The sequence below is a fragment of the Oryza brachyantha genome, chromosome 3 (assembly GCF_000231095.2).
Source record: "Oryza brachyantha chromosome 3, ObraRS2, whole genome shotgun sequence".
Taxonomy (NCBI): Eukaryota; Viridiplantae; Streptophyta; class Magnoliopsida; order Poales; family Poaceae; genus Oryza; species Oryza brachyantha.
Window position 1 is genome coordinate 10,086,770 of NC_023165.2, and position 17,784 is coordinate 10,104,553.

Sequence of the window (17,784 nt, forward strand, 5' to 3'; positions counted from 1 at the left end):
CCCGGGCATATATATTTATACCCTCGGGTTGATGCTAGTCCGTGTCGGACACGACTCCTAACAGATAAAAAGAAATAACAAACTTTATCTCTAACACGACACAGTTTTTAATAGATAAAAGAAAACTAACAAGTCCCGATCGGACTCTAATCTCTTAGAGATAAAATTCTAACTAACTCTAATTAATAGACAAATTTATGCCACCATGCCTTGGTATTCACGATTCCCTGTTGAATTCGAACTCTTCTGGATAAAATCTCTATCGGCGATTGTGCCTTTTCTTATCCGAATCCAATACGGAAATTTACCAAATTTCCGTGTTAACAACCGTCCATTTGCGGGTTTCATGTCAGGACCATTCTTGACCAACCCGGCATCGACTCATCCTATTGCCAACCCTACCCTCGCCCTCAAATTTTTAAGGTAGAATGTATAATGTTTTCTATATAAATATTATTCTAAATGTAATTTAAATATTCACGACAATAATTCATATATATATATTTATATTCATTACATATAGATTATTATTTATAGTATGATAATGATTTATATGCTGAGTTTCGCATCTAGGTCTGAAAAGTCATGACAGACCTTGGTTTTTATTGAATTAATATTGTCAATAGGATGATTAATCTAACATCCGTCGATACCTCGATCAATCATCACATTGGAGCCACGGTAATTAACTTTCCTTTTTCTTGTTAACACTACTAACAAATAAATCTCTATATTTTTTCTATTCATGTATCTTTCCTATCCTATAATTCAAAGGGGCCCTCAGTCATTCCTTTAGTATCTGGGCACATACATTTATCCTCGCATAAAATAACGAAAATATGATCTGCGGATATTCACGAACACATGAAAAGAAAATAAAAAAAGATTTCGAGGGCGTTAGATCTATAGGTATCATCACCAAGGACTGACCAGTGACCACGTCCTCTTCAGATGTGCGATTATTGCACCTCTCCATTAACTTAATACTGGTAGTTGCGAACGGTATGTCTAGCTGGAGCGCCAGTTCAACTTCAAACCCAACAGCAACAGCAACGCCTCACTCCCTCCCATGTGTTCATGCCTATCTGCACCTGCACGGCCAGTGCCCACCACTCCCACCCAACAAGCCGGCGGCATCGGTAGAGCCGCTCAACGGCCTAATCTTTGGCCCAAATCTCGTGCCCACCGGCGTTGCCCAGTTTGATCATTTGAGTAGCAAGCCAGATCTTTTGCTGTGACGCGTGATCTATTGGCACATGTTTTAGGAGTTGCCGTAATTCAAGCGGCAAAAGCGAGATCCTCTCCCATGGGACAGTGGGAATGTGGGATTAGCGCTGTCTGTCTGTTTGCTTGCTTGTGTCTGTATCCTTGGTATCTTCGCTAATGACCTTAATTCCTGGTGCTAATGCCTTTTTTCTTGGAATACGCAATTTAATGTTTTAGTTTTTCAGCTTAACAGCTAAATTTAATTTCATTTTCTAAATTAAATGATATTATGCTCTTAAAAGCTAAATGCTAAATGTTATTTAAGAGAACTTCTGATTTCTAAAAAAAATTGCGAGAACATGTAGCCACGAGAAACTCCACCAGCCAGGGCTTTCAAAAGCATGGACTTTACATGATTTTTTTTTACACAATTTAGTTCAATCTTTTCAGTTTCAGAATTCAATTCAGAGGAGTAGATAACGTGATGTGCGCTCGGATGAGCAGTGGGGCTGTCTGGCTAAAAACGTGGTTTTAAAAAAATTAAAGAAGCCGTTGCAATTCCTCGCTAGCCATTCCTTCCATTTCCACACCCGTTTATTCCCGACCGCCTCGCGTCGGCCGCACCAGCTCAAGCAACGCCACCCCCGGCGCCGCCGCTGCTGCTGCTGCCGCCCCCTCGGCGGCGCTCTCTCAGTCGCCGGCTCGCCACCATCTACCAGCGGCTGCTGCCCGGCGCATCCGTCGCGCATCCCCCACATCACAGTTTCTCGCTACTTGTTTCGTCGGGGAGAGGGGGCAGCGATCCAATCCCAGCAGGCGGCTGCGGGATTCGTCGTTCGATCTGGTGCGGGTGTTTCTGCGGAAGCTAGCTGCTGCTGCTGCTGTTGCTGGGGTTCCGAGGGAGGCGCGTGCGGTACGGGGAGTGATCGATCGATCGATGGCGGCGGCGTCCAGGAAGGAGGAGGAGAGGAACGAGCGGGTGGTGAGGGGGCTCCTCAAGCTGCCGCCCAACCGCAGATGCATCAACTGCAACGCGCTCGTAAGGATTTTTTTTCTCTCTTCTCCTGCGCACTCACAGCTGCTCGGCGATCCAGGCTATCTCGTGTGATCCTCTGCTTTTTCCGCGTTGCTGCTTCTGATCCGGGGTGATATTTTTCTGTTCTACTGAAACCTCACTCTTTGTGTACTGGAACTCTGATCCAGGGGCCGCAGTACGTGTGCACGAGCTTCTGGACCTTCGTCTGCATCTCCTGCAGCGGCATTCAGTGAGTGCTGGCTCTCGCCTCTGTTAATTTTGTGGGTGGTTTACATCCATGTTCGAGCGGCCATGATTCTATTTTTTTTCTAGTTCATGCTTGTGGATAAGATAGGAGTTCAGTAGTAGTAATTTTCATCAGTTCAGTTTATGGCTTATGCTTGTAGAATTGACGTAACATCCCATATGTCATCATCTTAGTGGAACTCAGAGTTGTCGAGTTAGGAAGGAGCTTTAACTTAGCTAGTTGCATATAATATGCTGATAACATTTTTTTTCTTTTGTTATCACGACGCATTGATGGATTTTTAGCCGTGAGTTCACGCACCGTGTGAAGTCAGTATCTATGTCAACATTCACGACTCAAGAGGTCGAGGCCCTCCAGAATGGCGGGAATCAAGTAAGGAGATCCATAATCCATTGAGTTGGTTTGAGCTTGGAAACCCCCTTTTGATTCATGTCATAATAACTGTTAAGTTGATTGATGCAGCGAGCAAGGGAATCGTTCTTAAAGGAATTTGATGCTCAGAATATGAGGCTACCTGATAGCAGGTAAAAAAAGCTTTGTCACTATAGTGTTACCAATATGTCACTAGCCACCGAGAACGCCTTCTTTTTGTTGTCCTTTTTTTTTCACCTTTTATACTTTGTTAATTGCTACCTCTTTATTAATTAAAGGGTCCCTCTGTCCGTCTCTTTTAAAAACAAGTGTTATAAATACATACCTTTTCTGGTGAATACATATGGGTATACTTGCATGCTTACGCCAAAACTATTTTTGCAGCCACGTTAACGGTCTTAGGGAATTCATAAAAGCTGTTTATGTGGAGAGAAGGTATGCTGGTGGAAGGTTTTCTGAAAGACCTCCAAGAGATAAACAGGTAGGGTTAGCTTAACTTGCAGCATCCAGAAGTTTGCATGAGAACTGTTCTTTACCTCTCCGTTTGTTGTCACAAGCTTTTGAGATTCTGCTTTCAGTATGTGTAGATGTCAATGAATAAGTATATGCAGGTCTTATCTGATATTAGCTCACTCAGTGTTTTTCTAACTGATACTTATATTCTAGTTTCCTTTTCTCGACATATGTTCTGCCGAAAATGCTTCTGTATAAACTAATTCCTGTTCTCTCATTGCAGAATCAAAAGAACTATGAACAAGAGCATAGAAGGGCTAATTCATACCATTCATTTTCTCAGAGCCCACCTTATGATTACCATTATGAAGAAAGGCGCAATGGCAAGCAATCTGTGATGCTAACTAGGAAACCTGGTTCCGATAGGGGCCATGATGGGAAAATGTCTGGATTTGCTTACAGTCCACAGAGCCTGCATGGGAGAATGTCTGAAGACCGTTTTGCCAATGAGAATTGTGGACCGAGAACTTCTGACTGCTCAGGATCAACCGTCAGTGATACATTTAGAACGGCACCAGAGTCACCAAATTTCCTTGATAAAGGGTGTTCCAGCCCCTCTATGCAACAAAATCTATCAAACATGCAGGCTTCTAGTGGAATTAATCAATCTGAGCTGGTAAAAATTCCATCTAAAGAAATATCAAATAATTAGTTTTCCTTTGTGTCCTTACCTAACAAGACATCTATTAATTTTGAATTGCTTTCTGTAGAGAACTATATCAACAGGAAACATGGATTCAGCATCTCTTAAATCAGGCAACTCAAGCTTAGCTGATATGTTTTTCGAATCTGATAAGGCTAAAAGAAATCAGCAAACGAAGGATGATGCCATTACTCCAAGTTTCACAACCTTCTCTGATGCTGTCAATGTTGCACAGAAAGATCTCTTTAATGAGCCTGTTTCACAGCAGCAACTTGTAACTGTCTTGGATCGACCAGTAGATCTTTTTGCTAACATGCTTCCAGCAACTCCATCTGCTGATAAAATGCCCACAGCAGCTCCATCGATTGATAATCCTGGGTGGGCTACATTCGATACGCCACCAGAAGAAAAGCAACCTGGATTGACTGGACTTTCTGGTATTGCTGCTATAGATAAACAAGCTTTGAGTTGTGATTTGTTTCAGTTTGAACAGTTTGAACCAAATAATGGTCAACCAACGTGGCTCCAGAGCTCAAAGACCTCAGAAAATAATTCTTCTGTCACTGATCAGTCTGCTGTTCCTTGTAAATATACATCCTCTGATGCAAGTAATTCTCAGGTGAGGAAAATTTGCATTGCCTATTTGCTCAAGAAAAGTTTTTTTAATATGTACTCTCATGTCATGACATACATGCAATAAAATGCAGTCCATTCCTTTTTTTAAAAAAAAAAGGCATTGTGTTTTGCATCTTTTGCAAATGCATGAGATTAGTTGTTCTCTATAATTTTTTCAAAAGAAAATCTGAGTGTACTACACTACTATGATATTCCACTTTTGCATTCAAAATTTTTAATAGTATTGTTTCACATTTCCTCAGGCTTGGAGCGCTTTTGATGCCAGTGTTAGCACCCAAGAATCCTTACCAGATTTGCCACTAGTGAGTTCTGTAGAACCTAACAAGCCAATTGGTGAAAATAATTTGCAGGTGAGTAAATTATGAAAGTTGTGAAGCAAATTATTTCCTGTTGTTACGATGTTATTCAGGTATTTGACCTATCTTGTTAAGTGTTAACCGTTTTCCCAGTATTTTAATACTGCTCCTTGTTGTTGTGTTTGTAGCTCTGGCATTCATTTGATGATGCAAGTGAGACTATGACTCACAATCTGTCCAATGCTCAGCTGCAATCTAATGTGCACAAAAGAGTTGATGACAATTCCCTAACAACAAGCAATCCATTCAATTGCTCCATAGCTTCAAAGGTACCTTTTTTTTTCATGAATTTTGCATGGTCCTGAACAACCTAATTTATATTTCCTTCATGTAGGAATCTATTGGTAATGATTCCCAGGAACTTCTCATTGGTGGATTTGCTCCCAACGAACCTTTTGCTCCATTCCCTGAGCCATCTCCACTATTTGCTACTACTTTAGTGGTAATTTAAAACATTTAGCATATTTGTACACATCTGCTGTTCCTTTAGGTGATTCTGGAATGTAATGCCTCTGATTTACAGGGAGGAACCTCTGCAGAGCAAATGCCATTGAATCCATTTGATCTTCCATTTGATGCTGACAAAGATTCTCCAGATACAGTATGCTATTCTTCCTTCCATTGAATGTAGTCGATAGAATCCAAAAATGGGCAAACCAGTCAAAACTGCCAAGTCGTGTCTTTTGATGCCCCAGAATTCATATTATTAACTTTCTCTATTTAAATATTTAAATATGTAAACAGAAAAAAATGAGATTTAAAGTAGAATAGAGAGATACCGGAAGCAAACACCTGTGGCTTGCTTCACTTGCAATTTCCACTATGTTACGGAGTTAGTTTCCTGTTCCCTGGTTTCAATGCAGCTGAGTATCACGCATTTTATGGATGGCACTGTTGACATGATTAGGAGCTGTTAATACCGTTTTATGCTCCCTGTCACTTACCTATCTACGTTCAATATGGCAGGATAGAATAAATGGTTGGAATTCGACAATGAATACACATTGAGCAGACAGTAGATAACAATATAACATCTCATAATTCTCATGGAGATGGACATGACACCTGCATGATCCAATATAGATGCTAAATACAGTTTCTGGAGTAACTGCTACAACTATATGAATAATCGTGTACTGAGTATTATCCTCAAGAAAAGCTGCAAAACACCATGTGTGTGGTTTGTTCTAATGCTCAACGGGATGCATCTAAAAGACTAGAATATGGTTGTTACACAGTAAGGAAATGGTAAGAAAATGGTATAATTACTTGCTAAGTTGTGAAACATGGCCACATGGTAGTAAAGCATGCCACTGCTGTTGATGGTAAAAACTAAAAAAGCCGCACTTTTTAGTTCTGGGTGCTCTGGCTTTTGAAGGTACTAAACCACATGTGTTCTATTTTCCGTAGTTTCCAGCTGTTTTTACCTGTTTTTATACTGAAAACTACATAATCTTCTTATTTAAGAATAAATGAATAATGATTGATTTACCTAGAGTCAGCACAACGTTTTCTTCAATACAGACAGCCTGTTGTATGCAGCGCTGGTCAGTCTGGCCATTTTTTACCACTGGTTTTCTGAACCATACTCCATTTTTGCAGTTTATGGATGTGACTGCATTGCAAGCGGCTTTGCCCAATGCTGGCCTATCAACTTCTTTCGTTGATGGTTTGCCTGAAACATGGTTCCCCAACAATACGGCCGCTTATGTTCCACCCGGGTCACATGGTAAGCTTAACCCTGAGTCTCTGACAACCATCTATCTACCTTTGCTCAGCAATTCAGCATGTTTCTGCAAACATATAAAGCTTGTGGGAGGTTTTAACAGCCCATGCATCTTCAGGTGGACCTCCATGTCTTGTCGAGCAAATCCCGAACTCTCCACTGCGGTAAGTTGCTTTGACCTTCTTCCGTCCAATATGACATCACTCGCTAATACTCACTATTCATCCACACACTGAAATCAGTATTGTTATTTCAGGAACATAACGTTGAGCGCTGTATCGACTGGAAATCCTTTTGCATAGAAAGAGGCTTCGGTGTACAAATGATAAGCTCGGTGGAAATCCTTTTCAGCAGCTCACCACCAAATTACAGTTGCTGTCTTCCTTCCGTCCTTGTTTAGTGAGGTTGTGCATACATACAAACAAGGAGGGACATCGTGAAGGGGACTGCATGGAGAAAATTTGCATATATACAAACGAGGCGGAACATCATGAAAGGGGCTCTAGGGATAAGATATTGAATGTTGCTCGTTGGCTGTGTAGGGAAATTAATTGACGAGCTGGAAGATTGGAAATGGTAGACGTACTCTAGCTTTCTTACAACATTTTATCAACAACTTGAATTAATTTAGTGTAATTCTTTTAGGAGAACATGTTGCCATATCATTGCCTGGAACTATATTAGCTGCCGTAGTTCACTGGAAAGATACTTACGTTTTTCTACGGAAGTGATTATTTATGCTACCCGGTGTGCGGATCTCTTCCAGACTCCTAGTTCAGTTTCAGCCAGTCTTTATGCTTTTGCTAATGCTTATCAGCTAAAATTTACAATCTTAAATTTAGAGTTAATGTATGGTTATTTATCATAGTTTACTTTTCGGAGAACATGTTGCCAGTTTACTTTCATCATAGTTCAGTTTCAGCTAGTCTTTATGCTTTTACTAATGCTTATAAGCTAAAATTTAAATTTTTAATTTTAAATTTAGAGTTGATGTATGGTTATTTTATCATAGTTTACTTTTCGGTTTTATATCTCAAGAATATGTATATAAATATTTTATTAATAAATTATTTTTATTTGTAAATATGTAATTTCGTTTTTTTTCATAAAAGCAAAACGATCGCCACCTTTTTTTTGGACTTTGGGGCTCTCGTTCAGGGGTCATCATCTTTTCTCATTTTTACGTTTATGTTTTTCAAACTACTAAATGATATATCTATTTTTTAAAGTTTTATAGTAAATACTTAATTAATTATATGCTAATAAGCTACCTTTTTTCATATTGGATTGAGAAGTATCCCATCCGATCTAATGAACACAGCCTAACATTATGGTGCTAGATTATACTACGGGTCTAAGTGCTCTAATTTTTAAATTTAACTCTAGTAGCGAAGCATGGATTGAAGTTGCTGAGTGGCTCAGCCCAACTTCACTTCTCTAGTTCTTCTTTAGATCACACTAGCCATGTTCTGTTTTTATTTTGGGTGAAGCTGAAACTATTTTGTTGAGCTTTAGCTTCAAGAGAGATGGAACTGGAGCAAACAAACACTATAGTTCTAATAAGAGTAGCTTAAGATTTTGAGAAACACTCGGTGACAAATCTAACTTATCAAAATATGGAAAAGCTTAGATTTAAGAAAGATGTCTCGCAAGCTTAGATTTATATTTTAAAATTTAAATTTGAAGTTTTTTTAAGTTTTTTTCATAATTTATTTTTCAATATTTACTTTCAGATAGTCACAAACATTATATAAAAATTGTATTCGTAAATTAGTTCTCAAATAGCCATGTAAAGAGTAAAGACGGGTGTACAAGGGATTCTGATTGGTGCTCATTCCTTATTATTGTACAGCGCTCTTTGTTTTATTTGTGATATTCTGGATCATCGAACGGAGGTATATTTTCTTGCATTCAAATCTTTGTTTATTTGATTGATGTTCTGGAACGCCGAACGGGTTTAAGAGTACGTACGGTTATTTAAATACTTTCATATCAGACGCAAACCAAACTTATTTGGTGTTTACTACTGTCCTTTTGAAGATTTATTTGGTCTTTACTTGAATTAGGTTCTTAATTTTATATTATAAGATATTTTTTATTTCTAACTATCGAATATCTGTTCTGTATGTGTCCGAAGATATTAATATACGCATAAATCCGATGAAGAATTTAGAAAAATATAATATAAAAAGGACATAATAAATAAACAAAGTGATTTCCTAAGGCTTCACAGCTTGTATATTGTTTACTTCTTTAGAATGCGTGAAAAGTGGTCAATTATCTTTTTCCTGATTTCCTCTTTAAAAGGCGACCATATGGAAATCCAAAATGAAAAGGTGACCATATCGAAATCCAAAATGGAAATATGTATACTGTTCTATAGTTCTATACTGCCGTATTGCTACTCTGCTGGTGATCCTAGTATCGAACACATTTCAAATAACAGTGAGAAAATTAAGAAGAAGAAAAAAAGGAAAGGGACCCCTCCCAATCAAAAAAAGGCACCGCGTGCGATTCGGCTACAAGGGAGATGGCTGCGCACGCGCGGCGGCGTGGCGCATCCTGCTCCCCCACGTCTCCCGCGACGCGGCCCGCCACTGGAGCCCGGCCAGCTGCGCCTCCCAGTCGGCGAACCCGGCCCGCCGCGCCGCCTGGGGCCCGGCGCCGGCGCCGCAGCGGAGCTGGATGTCGTAGCCGCGCCTCCGCTCCGGGTCGGAGAGCACCTCGTACGCCTCGCGCGCCAGCATGAAGCGATCGGCGCCCCCGGGGCACGCGTCCGGGTGCCACCGCCGTGCGGCGCGCCTGTACGCCGCCTTGATCTCCTCCGGCCCGGCCGTCTCCTCCACCGCCAGCACCTCGTACATCGTCACCGCCCTCTCCGTCGGCGGCGCCACGGCCGCGGCCGACGCCCTCGCCCTCACACTCGCCCACGCCCGCCGCGGCCGCTGGTGCTGCTGGCACCAGCTCGCGGCCCCGCCGCCGCCGCCCAGGTACCCCACGCCGACGGGCCTCGCGCACGCCGAGCTCATCGCCGATCTTCTTCTCTCCCCACCACCAGGTGACGGCGAGGGACGCAACACCTACGTGCAGGTCGCGACTTGGTACTAAACCAAGATCAAATCTACGCCTTGATCCGCTTGTGAAAATGAGCCGTGGGGGAAGCTGTTCGATGGTTGCGGCTATACCGCTGCAAGGATACGCTTATATAGCGCTGCGACTCTGCGAGTGTGACGGAAGCTGGCCGCTAAGGTCCTCTCTCTCTCTCTCTCTTCACTCATTCTTTCTCTCTAGAAGACGCGGAGCAGGGAAGATAAGCGCGAAAAGGTGTCATCGCCCACTGAAAGCGCTATCCTTTCTTCTTGTCTAGGACAGCTTTTCAGCCTGACTTTACCCCTACTGGATTTTTCAGCCTGACTTTACCCCTACTGGATTCGAAGGAATTTTGGAGAATTTTATTTCTATATAATTTTTTCCTACAAAGCCCTCTTAATAAAATCAATGAGAGGAATGAATCATATGAAATCTTATAAAATTTCTATGGAATGCTTCTTGTCATACAGGTTTTGGAGGAAATTCTTTTATCTCTCCTTAAATTCCGTGTTTTTCCTGTGGTCAAACAGTCATTAATATGTTTTTTCTATGTTTTACAATTCTTTGTTTTACACTTATATTTCTATAGAATCTTATATTTATTTTATTCCTCTGTTTTTTCATTCCTGTGATTCAAAGGGTCCTTGCTCCCTCCGAAAAAAATAAACTTAAGAGAGGACGTAATCTCTCCTAGAATAATAAATTTAGATAACTTCTTTTTCCCTATTATCATCTTAGCAGAGGTCATGTTTTCTTATAGGTTTGTATTTTATGGTACAGATGGAGTATAGGTCGAGTAGGTCGAGTAAGAGTAAAATAATTTTTGTTAAAACTTTCTGTATTTTTATCGGTTCCTTCGCTGCGTCATTAATATTGGCCCTGTTTAGTGGTAAAATAAAAACTTTTAGGTGTCATGTCAGACGTTTGACCGGATATTAGGGGTTTTCGGATACAAATGAAAAAACGAATTTCATAGCTCACATGAAAACCGCGAGACGAATCTTTTAAGCCCAATTAATCTATCATGCAGACGTGGGTTACTGTAGCACTTATGTAAAAGATTCGTTGCATAATTTTTTCCCTAAGTGCGCAATTAGTTTTCTTTTTTATCGTTGTTTAATGCTTCATTTATGTATCCAAATATTCAATGTGATAATTTTGGGCAAAAAAATTTGGGAACTAAACGGGCCCGGGTGTTTAGTTGGAGAAAAGAAAATTTTATGTTAAATCGAATATTTGACCGGACGTCAAAAAAAGTTTTGGATACAAATAAAAAAATGAATTTCACAGCTCGCCTAGAAACCACGAGATGAATCTTTTGAGCCTAATTAATCCGTTATTAGCACATATGCTAATCATGGACTAATTAGACTCAAAAGATTCGTCTCATAATTTCTTCCATTACTGTGTAATTAGTTTTTTGTTCTATCTATATTTAATATTTTTAGTTGTCTAAAGATTTGATGCGATGTTTTTTAAAAAAGTTTTGGAACTAAACTGGGCTAGCACACAGATTTTACTCCAAAATCGATCTACTATCTATTGCTTTAGGTGGTGTTTAGTTTTCAAATTGGTTACGTCGAACCTTTGACCGGGTGTCAAAAAGGGTTTTCGGATACGAATGAAAAAACAAATTTCAGATTCCACTTGGAAACCACAAGATGAATTTTTTGAGTCTAATTAATCCGTTATTAGCGTATGTTGGTTATTGTAGCACTTATGACTAATCATATCCTAATTAGGCTAGAAAGATTCGTATCCCGATTTTCTGTAACTGTATAATTAGTTTTAATGTTTATCTATATTTAATATTTAATTTAAATGTTTAAAGATTCGATGTGATGTTTTTAAAAAAGTTTTCGTGAACTAAATAGGGAGCCGGTAGACCCAAATTTTACTCCAGAATAATTGTTGCTACTTAGGAGTAGAGTACTAGCTATCACATCCATGGCCTTCACTTCAGGGGTTGTTTAGAGCTCCATATCACATCGGACGTTTGGACACTAATTTGAAGTATTAAATATAGACTAATCAAAAAACTAATTTTATAAATAAGAGCTAATCCGCGAGACGAATTTTTTGAGCCTAATTAATCCATAATTAGCAAATGTTTACCATAGCATCACATAGACTAATCATGAATTAATTAGGCTCATTAGATTCGTCTCGTAAATTAGTCCAAGATTATGCATGGGTTTTATTTATAGTCTATATTTACTATTTATAATAAATGTTTAAACATCCGATGTGACTATTTAGCCCCTAGAAACAAACACCCCTCGATATGTTCTCTATTGTACCGTCATTTACCATCCAACGTGAACAACTCGTACTACTACTACTATAATTTAGGCCTTATTTACTTTTTAATTTTGTTTCACCCTTCACATGAAATCTTTGGACACACTCCCTCCGTGCCAATAAAAAATAACTTTTTGGTTTTTATGTCGAGCATTTGACCATCCGTCTTATTAGAAAAATTTTCAATAAATTTTTAAAAATTAGTCACATATAAAGTACTATTCATGTTTTATCGTCTAATAAAAATAAAAGTATTAATCATAAATTTTTTTAATACGACGAAGAGTTAAACATTGTATCTAAAAACTGAAAACTGGAAAGTTGATTTGTTTTGGCATGGTGGGAGTATATATAGAACATTAAATATATTTAAAAATAACTAATTATACAGTTTGAAATGAATCTACGAGATGAACATTTTGAGCCTAACTAGTGTATGATTAGCTATGACTGCTATAATAACTCACATGTGGTAATGACATATTAATTAGGTTTAAAAACTGTCTCGTGGTTTACTAATACCCTATGTAATCATTTTTTTAATTAGTCATCTAAATAGTCTTTCGACATCCGATATGACACTCAAACCAAAAAATTTCGCGAACTAAACAAGTACTTAACATAAGAGGTGCCGTGGATATTTCTTCAAAATGATAATCTATATAAAAATAATCTAAAATGACAAGTATTTTATGACGGAGATTGAAAAAGCAAATACTAAAAAATTAACTATGATAAACCTTAAAATCAATTATAGATTTAAGTTTTAAAATTCAGATTTCGGCTAACAAGTACAATCGAAAGCGGAAAGATGATGCTTTATTTTTATTTCGGCTAACAAGTACAATCAAAGTATCCTTAAACCCTCGATCTTTCATATTATAAATATATTGGCCATACCTGAATTTATATCATTGTATAGGTTTTATATAGCTATTTTGATTTATGAGCATCTTTATAAATCTAATGGCTAAAATATCATGCCATATAAAAACAAAAATAACAGAAAACTGTTTACATATATATGCTAGCTAAAAAAAGACCACGTGTACGGAGTACTTGGCGGTGCGTCCCTGACACGTTCAAAGATGATTGTGCACATCTTTTGGCTTATCGTAGGAATAAGAAAAACAAAATATTTATGAATAAAATATTTATATACGTGTTTATCTAAAAACTAAGGTTGAAAAATAATTGCGATAAAAAAATCCCAAAATCAAATTCAAACTTAAGTTTAAAATTCAGATTTTAGCTTATAAGTATAAGTATAAGCGAAAAGATGTGGGTGACAACCACTAATCCTCCTCGTTAAATTCTTATTTAAAATGTATCCATATTATGTTCGTACATCATAATTTAAACTAGGATTAGTGAAATATAGATCCAACTAGCTATCGCAATGCACATATTCCTATTTCAAATAAGCTAATCCAGTATCACTCTTCCACCCATATCGTTAAAAGTTATCGAAACTTTGAATGGACAAAAACTATTTCCAAACCGTACAAGCCTTTGCACCCCAGACGGATGCAATGATATGTTTTGCCACATGGGTCTTTATTTTGTTGAGACTCGAGAGTTACTTATATATCAACGACGAAATAGAGAGCAAGAGCAATAATTAACAAGTGTATTCTGTAGCAAGAAAGACAACTATCAATATCAACGTGGCAATATATCGTGCATATGTAATGTTCATTTATAAACACAACGACATCGACTGCCAACATAAAGAAAAATAGAACCGCGTATATTATGTCAAATCTATGACTGTCAGCATAATAAACAACAAAACTCGCTAAACGAAAATGATAAACAACCCAACATCAAAAGATAAACACATGACATCAAATCAGATATTCAAAACCACCTGTGGCACAAGTTGTTTGATAGCTAAAGATCGAGGGGTTACCTTTTCGTCTGTGGAGAAAAATACCAACGACATAATTATAAATAAAAAATAATCTGTTAATAAAACTTTTATATAAGTGTTCCTGGTGATTATAAGCCAAGGTTGAAAAATAAACTACGATAAAACCCTAAAATCAACTTATATTATTTAAAAATTAAAAATTTGGCTCATAGGTATAAATAAAAATGAAAAGATAAGAGTACGAGAGTGACACTGATGTTATGTAAAGGTTTGGATGACCCGGTTCCTGACTTCTTGATACCATCACAACTCTTTTAATCTGAGATCGATAATCTCTGTACTGGTTTTGTGCCCCGGTTTTTCCTGACCCTATGACCGCCGCTAAGGCCTTGGTTAGTTCCCAAAAAGTTTCTTAAAAACATCACATCGAATACTTAAAAGATTTGTCTCGTAGTTTTTAGGTGGAATCTAAAATATGTTTTGTAATTAGACTACGTTTAATTCTTTAAATATATACTAAAAACTTGATGTGATGTTTTTATAAAAAAATTTATAAACTAAACAACCCCTAAGTAAACCCTAGCTAGTAGCAGAAGCTAGGGTCGAGCTTGCGTACGCTGTCCCTGATCTCGACTTGCAGATGAAGATGATGGTTTAGGAAGCGGTCAAGATTAATCCAAAAACAGGGGCCGCAAGCCAATTGGGCTAGCGACGCTGACGTCGGATACGTCGATTCTAGAAACAGTCCACGTGGATATATTTCGCATCGATCCTACCCATTGACTTGCTAACTTTATTCGATTTGTATGACCATTCGTCTTATTTAAAAAATTATAAAAAATTTTAAGAAATAGTTAACTATAAAATACTATTTATATTTTAATATTAAGTAATAATAAAAATATTAATTATAAAAAAGTTAAAAAAGAGTTAAAATATTATAAAAAAGCTAAAAAGTAAAGTTAATATAAGACGGAGGCAGTAGCCTTGTGATCCGTCGACAATCTGCACGCACGCAGCGAGACCACGCATGATGGGATGACCTGGCCGACCCCTCTCCGCCTAAACCATCAAAACAACCCGTTGTTTTTGGTTTCCTCTCCTTTGCTCCCGTCTAGAACTTTTTGCCCCTACTAGACGAGTACTCCCTCGGTTCTAGATAAATAAACCTAATATACGATTAGACACGGCTGTCTCTGTGTTTTTATTAATGTAGTTGTCTTTTTTTTGATATTTTGACTATTTATCTTATTTTCTAAAATATATAAAACTATAATTCATGCCTATAGTATCATTAGTAATAAAGTAAATCAGAATAAAATAATTAATAACTTTCTATTTTTTCAATAACATGAATGATGAGGCATAGACAGAAAAGTCAATGACATCAAATAAAAGAATATGAAGAGTATTAATATAAGTATATATATGTATCTATTGTCTAGACTTGTTCCTTAAATAAACAAAACTAACACAGTTAGATACTATTATAAAATATAAATATTTCTATTTTGTGTAGTGTAAATTAAGAGTATGTCAAATGATTATCTTTTAATCACTTTAATAGTTAATTTTAAAATTTTAGGTTGATTATATTTCTTTCTAAAAGCAAGTTTAATAGTACAACTAACTATTGGCTATGTATATGTGTATGCGCGCGTGCACGCATATATTATTATACTATATTCATACTATAATAGGTCCAACATACAGTAGTTGGCTATTAACACAATAAATAAGAGATATGTTTTATTAATATATTTTAATCGTGTATTTATCTTCATACATATTAATTATACATATTAATTGAACTAGCATATACAATAGCCCAAGCATCTCTCCCCTTCATCTAGACATTCAAATCCTTATATCTAACGCATTTACTCTTATTATACTTGCTTTAAACATCTGATTGCCTATTTAATCATTGAAATGATTAAAAATCATGATAATCAGTGAAATGTTTATATTATTTAAATTCTACAAATACTAGTACTACAATTAATCTGAGTATACACTATATTTATATTTAGCGTTTAATCATATACTAGACTTGTTTATTTTGGGACATCAACGTAGACCCTGTTTGGTTGTTCCTACTTATTAGTCTATATTAGTCTCTAAAATCCCAAACAGGAGGGACTAATAAGTCTCTATTTGAGATGCTAAAATAAGTCCCTAAAAAGATACTTATTTAGGACTAAAGAGACTAATTGTGGGGCCCACCAAAGTAAATCCACCATTTAGTACGCTCATTAGTCATCCTTTAGTCACTTGACCCAAACAGTAGAGACTAAAAAAGAAACTAAACTTTAGTCACAAGACTAAAGTTTAGTTATAGGACTAACGAAACCAACCAGACTCTTATTTTATTTTTACGAAATATCCTCTCTCTCGTCTAGAGATTCAAAATACTACAGTACGAGTAGTACTGTGTGCCGTTGCAACTAGGACGTCCTCGGAGCGCATCGATCGATCTTTGGGCTAGATGCATGATTGAATTCGCTAGCTGGGCTTCTAGATGAGCGGCGGTGTACGTACGTGACGCGATAGCGATCGGTCGGCAATGGCGAGCGAGACGGAGAAATTTGGGGCGGCTTGGGAGGGAGGGTGGGGTGAGCCAGGGTTCTAGAGGGCCGGGATAGTAGAGCGCAAGACGACGACGTACGTGCCGACCGGTGTTGCAATGCTTTCCAGTTTCCAGATTCTCGTTGATCGACACACCAGAAATCAGATCCTATGCAGCACTCCTGCGTAACACGTGGATCCCCTATATTATTACAGAAGTAATACTATATTTGACTTTTTTCTTACGACGTTTGACCATTAGTCTTATTTAAAAATTTAGTATAAATATAAAAAATAATAAGTCATAATTAAAGATCTTCTGATAATAAAAAAAGTCACAAGCAAAATAAATGATATTTTCATAATTTTTTTAATAAGACAAATGATCAAACATTACAATAAAATAAAAAAGTCAAACATCTTCCATTATAAAATGGAGGGAGTAGTACTTAATTAGAATGAGAAAAATAATATTGTAACTAAGTGCCATAAGAAATTACAATGAAGGTAAAGCAAAAATATTTTTTATAAAGACAATAGGCTTATGTGACGTTAAATAGAACAATAAACCACAAATCCATGGAAACATGCTTAAATTATCTCTTCCGTATATCTGTTAATATCAAATAACCCCAAATACACTTCTAGAACTTCTACTATAACAAATCCAACATCATAACAGTTAACTAGCTATTCGAATATGCCGATCAAATGTTAGAATGCATTCAATCGATTCTATACTAAAAAGTAATCGTAATTGTAAAATCACGATGGCCAAACTCAGTCTAGTGCTACTGGACAGCTGATTATCTCGATCCCTAGCTTGGCCTTGGTGTCTTTATTCCCGGAGCTCGCATCGTGTAAATATAATCCAGTTCACAAACCCAATACAAACAACAGAGGAAGCATCGCTCTCTTTTGCATCATAACAACTCATTCGTCTCTAACTCGAACGACACTCTCCATGACGGATAGATAGTACAGCAGAGGAAGCATCGCTCTCTTTTGCATCATACTATAGTATTTGTGACCGAGGCCAGATTTCCAACACCGATAGCAGAGGATCTGACACCCTTATCGTTTATCTTATAAGCCAAAATTTAAATTTAAGGTTAATTATTTTTAATTATTTTATAACGTTAATAAACTTTAGTGTGCTAAACAAATATGGGATGAATGGAAGTGATAAGATTTATGGAAGTAAGATAATAAGAAAT

General features: G+C 37.4%; 2 protein-coding genes across 6 annotated transcripts; one reads left to right on the plus strand and one right to left on the minus strand.

The window, feature by feature from the left end:
• The first annotated feature begins 1,773 nt into the window (after window positions 1-1,773).
• LOC102708979 (probable ADP-ribosylation factor GTPase-activating protein AGD14) lies at window positions 1,774-7,493 on the plus strand. 5 transcript variants are annotated; one of them, XM_015835809.2, is made up of 14 exons: window positions 1,775-2,245; window positions 2,410-2,471; window positions 2,774-2,861; window positions 2,952-3,013; window positions 3,246-3,342; window positions 3,598-3,990; window positions 4,085-4,636; window positions 4,896-5,003; window positions 5,138-5,278; window positions 5,344-5,451; window positions 5,533-5,610; window positions 6,612-6,738; window positions 6,839-6,899; window positions 6,978-7,493. In XM_015835809.2, the coding sequence occupies exons 1-14, from the start codon at window positions 2,144-2,146 to the stop codon at window positions 6,997-6,999; spliced, it is 2,001 nt and encodes a 666-aa protein (XP_015691295.1). In that variant the 5' UTR covers window positions 1,775-2,143; the 3' UTR covers window positions 7,000-7,493. The 5 variants fall into 5 exon arrangements, 4 of the variants coding, with proteins under 4 accessions (XP_015691295.1, XP_015691293.1, XP_015691296.1 ...); XM_015835807.2 differs by having other exon boundaries at window positions 6,992-7,493; XM_015835810.2 differs by having other exon boundaries at window positions 6,854-6,899.
• A 1,457-nt stretch (window positions 7,494-8,950) lies between these two features.
• Window positions 8,951-9,996, minus strand: LOC121053902 (chaperone protein dnaJ 20, chloroplastic-like). The gene has a single exon (XM_040522402.1). It carries the CDS (start codon window positions 9,762-9,764, stop codon window positions 9,255-9,257), a length of 510 nt encoding a protein of 169 aa, XP_040378336.1. The 5' UTR covers window positions 9,765-9,996; the 3' UTR covers window positions 8,951-9,254.
• Between the last annotated feature and the right edge of the window lie 7,788 nt (window positions 9,997-17,784).

What these genes read in the sequence shown, in the direction of transcription:
- LOC121053902 (XM_040522402.1), bottom strand. Translation starts at nt 9,764, where the DNA reads ATGAGCTCGGCGTGCGCGAGGCCCGTCGGCGTGGGGTACCTGGGCGGC.
- LOC102708979 (XM_015835807.2), top strand. Translation starts at nt 2,144, where the DNA reads ATGGCGGCGGCGTCCAGGAAGGAGGAGGAGAGGAACGAGCGGGTGGTG. An exon ending in GCATCAACTGCAACGCGCTC is followed by an intron (nt 2,246 to 2,409) that starts GTAAGGATTTTT and finishes ACTCTGATCCAG; the next exon opens with GGGCCGCAGTACGTGTGCAC. An exon ending in TCCAGAATGGCGGGAATCAA is followed by an intron (nt 2,862 to 2,951) that starts GTAAGGAGATCC and finishes TGATTGATGCAG; the next exon opens with CGAGCAAGGGAATCGTTCTT.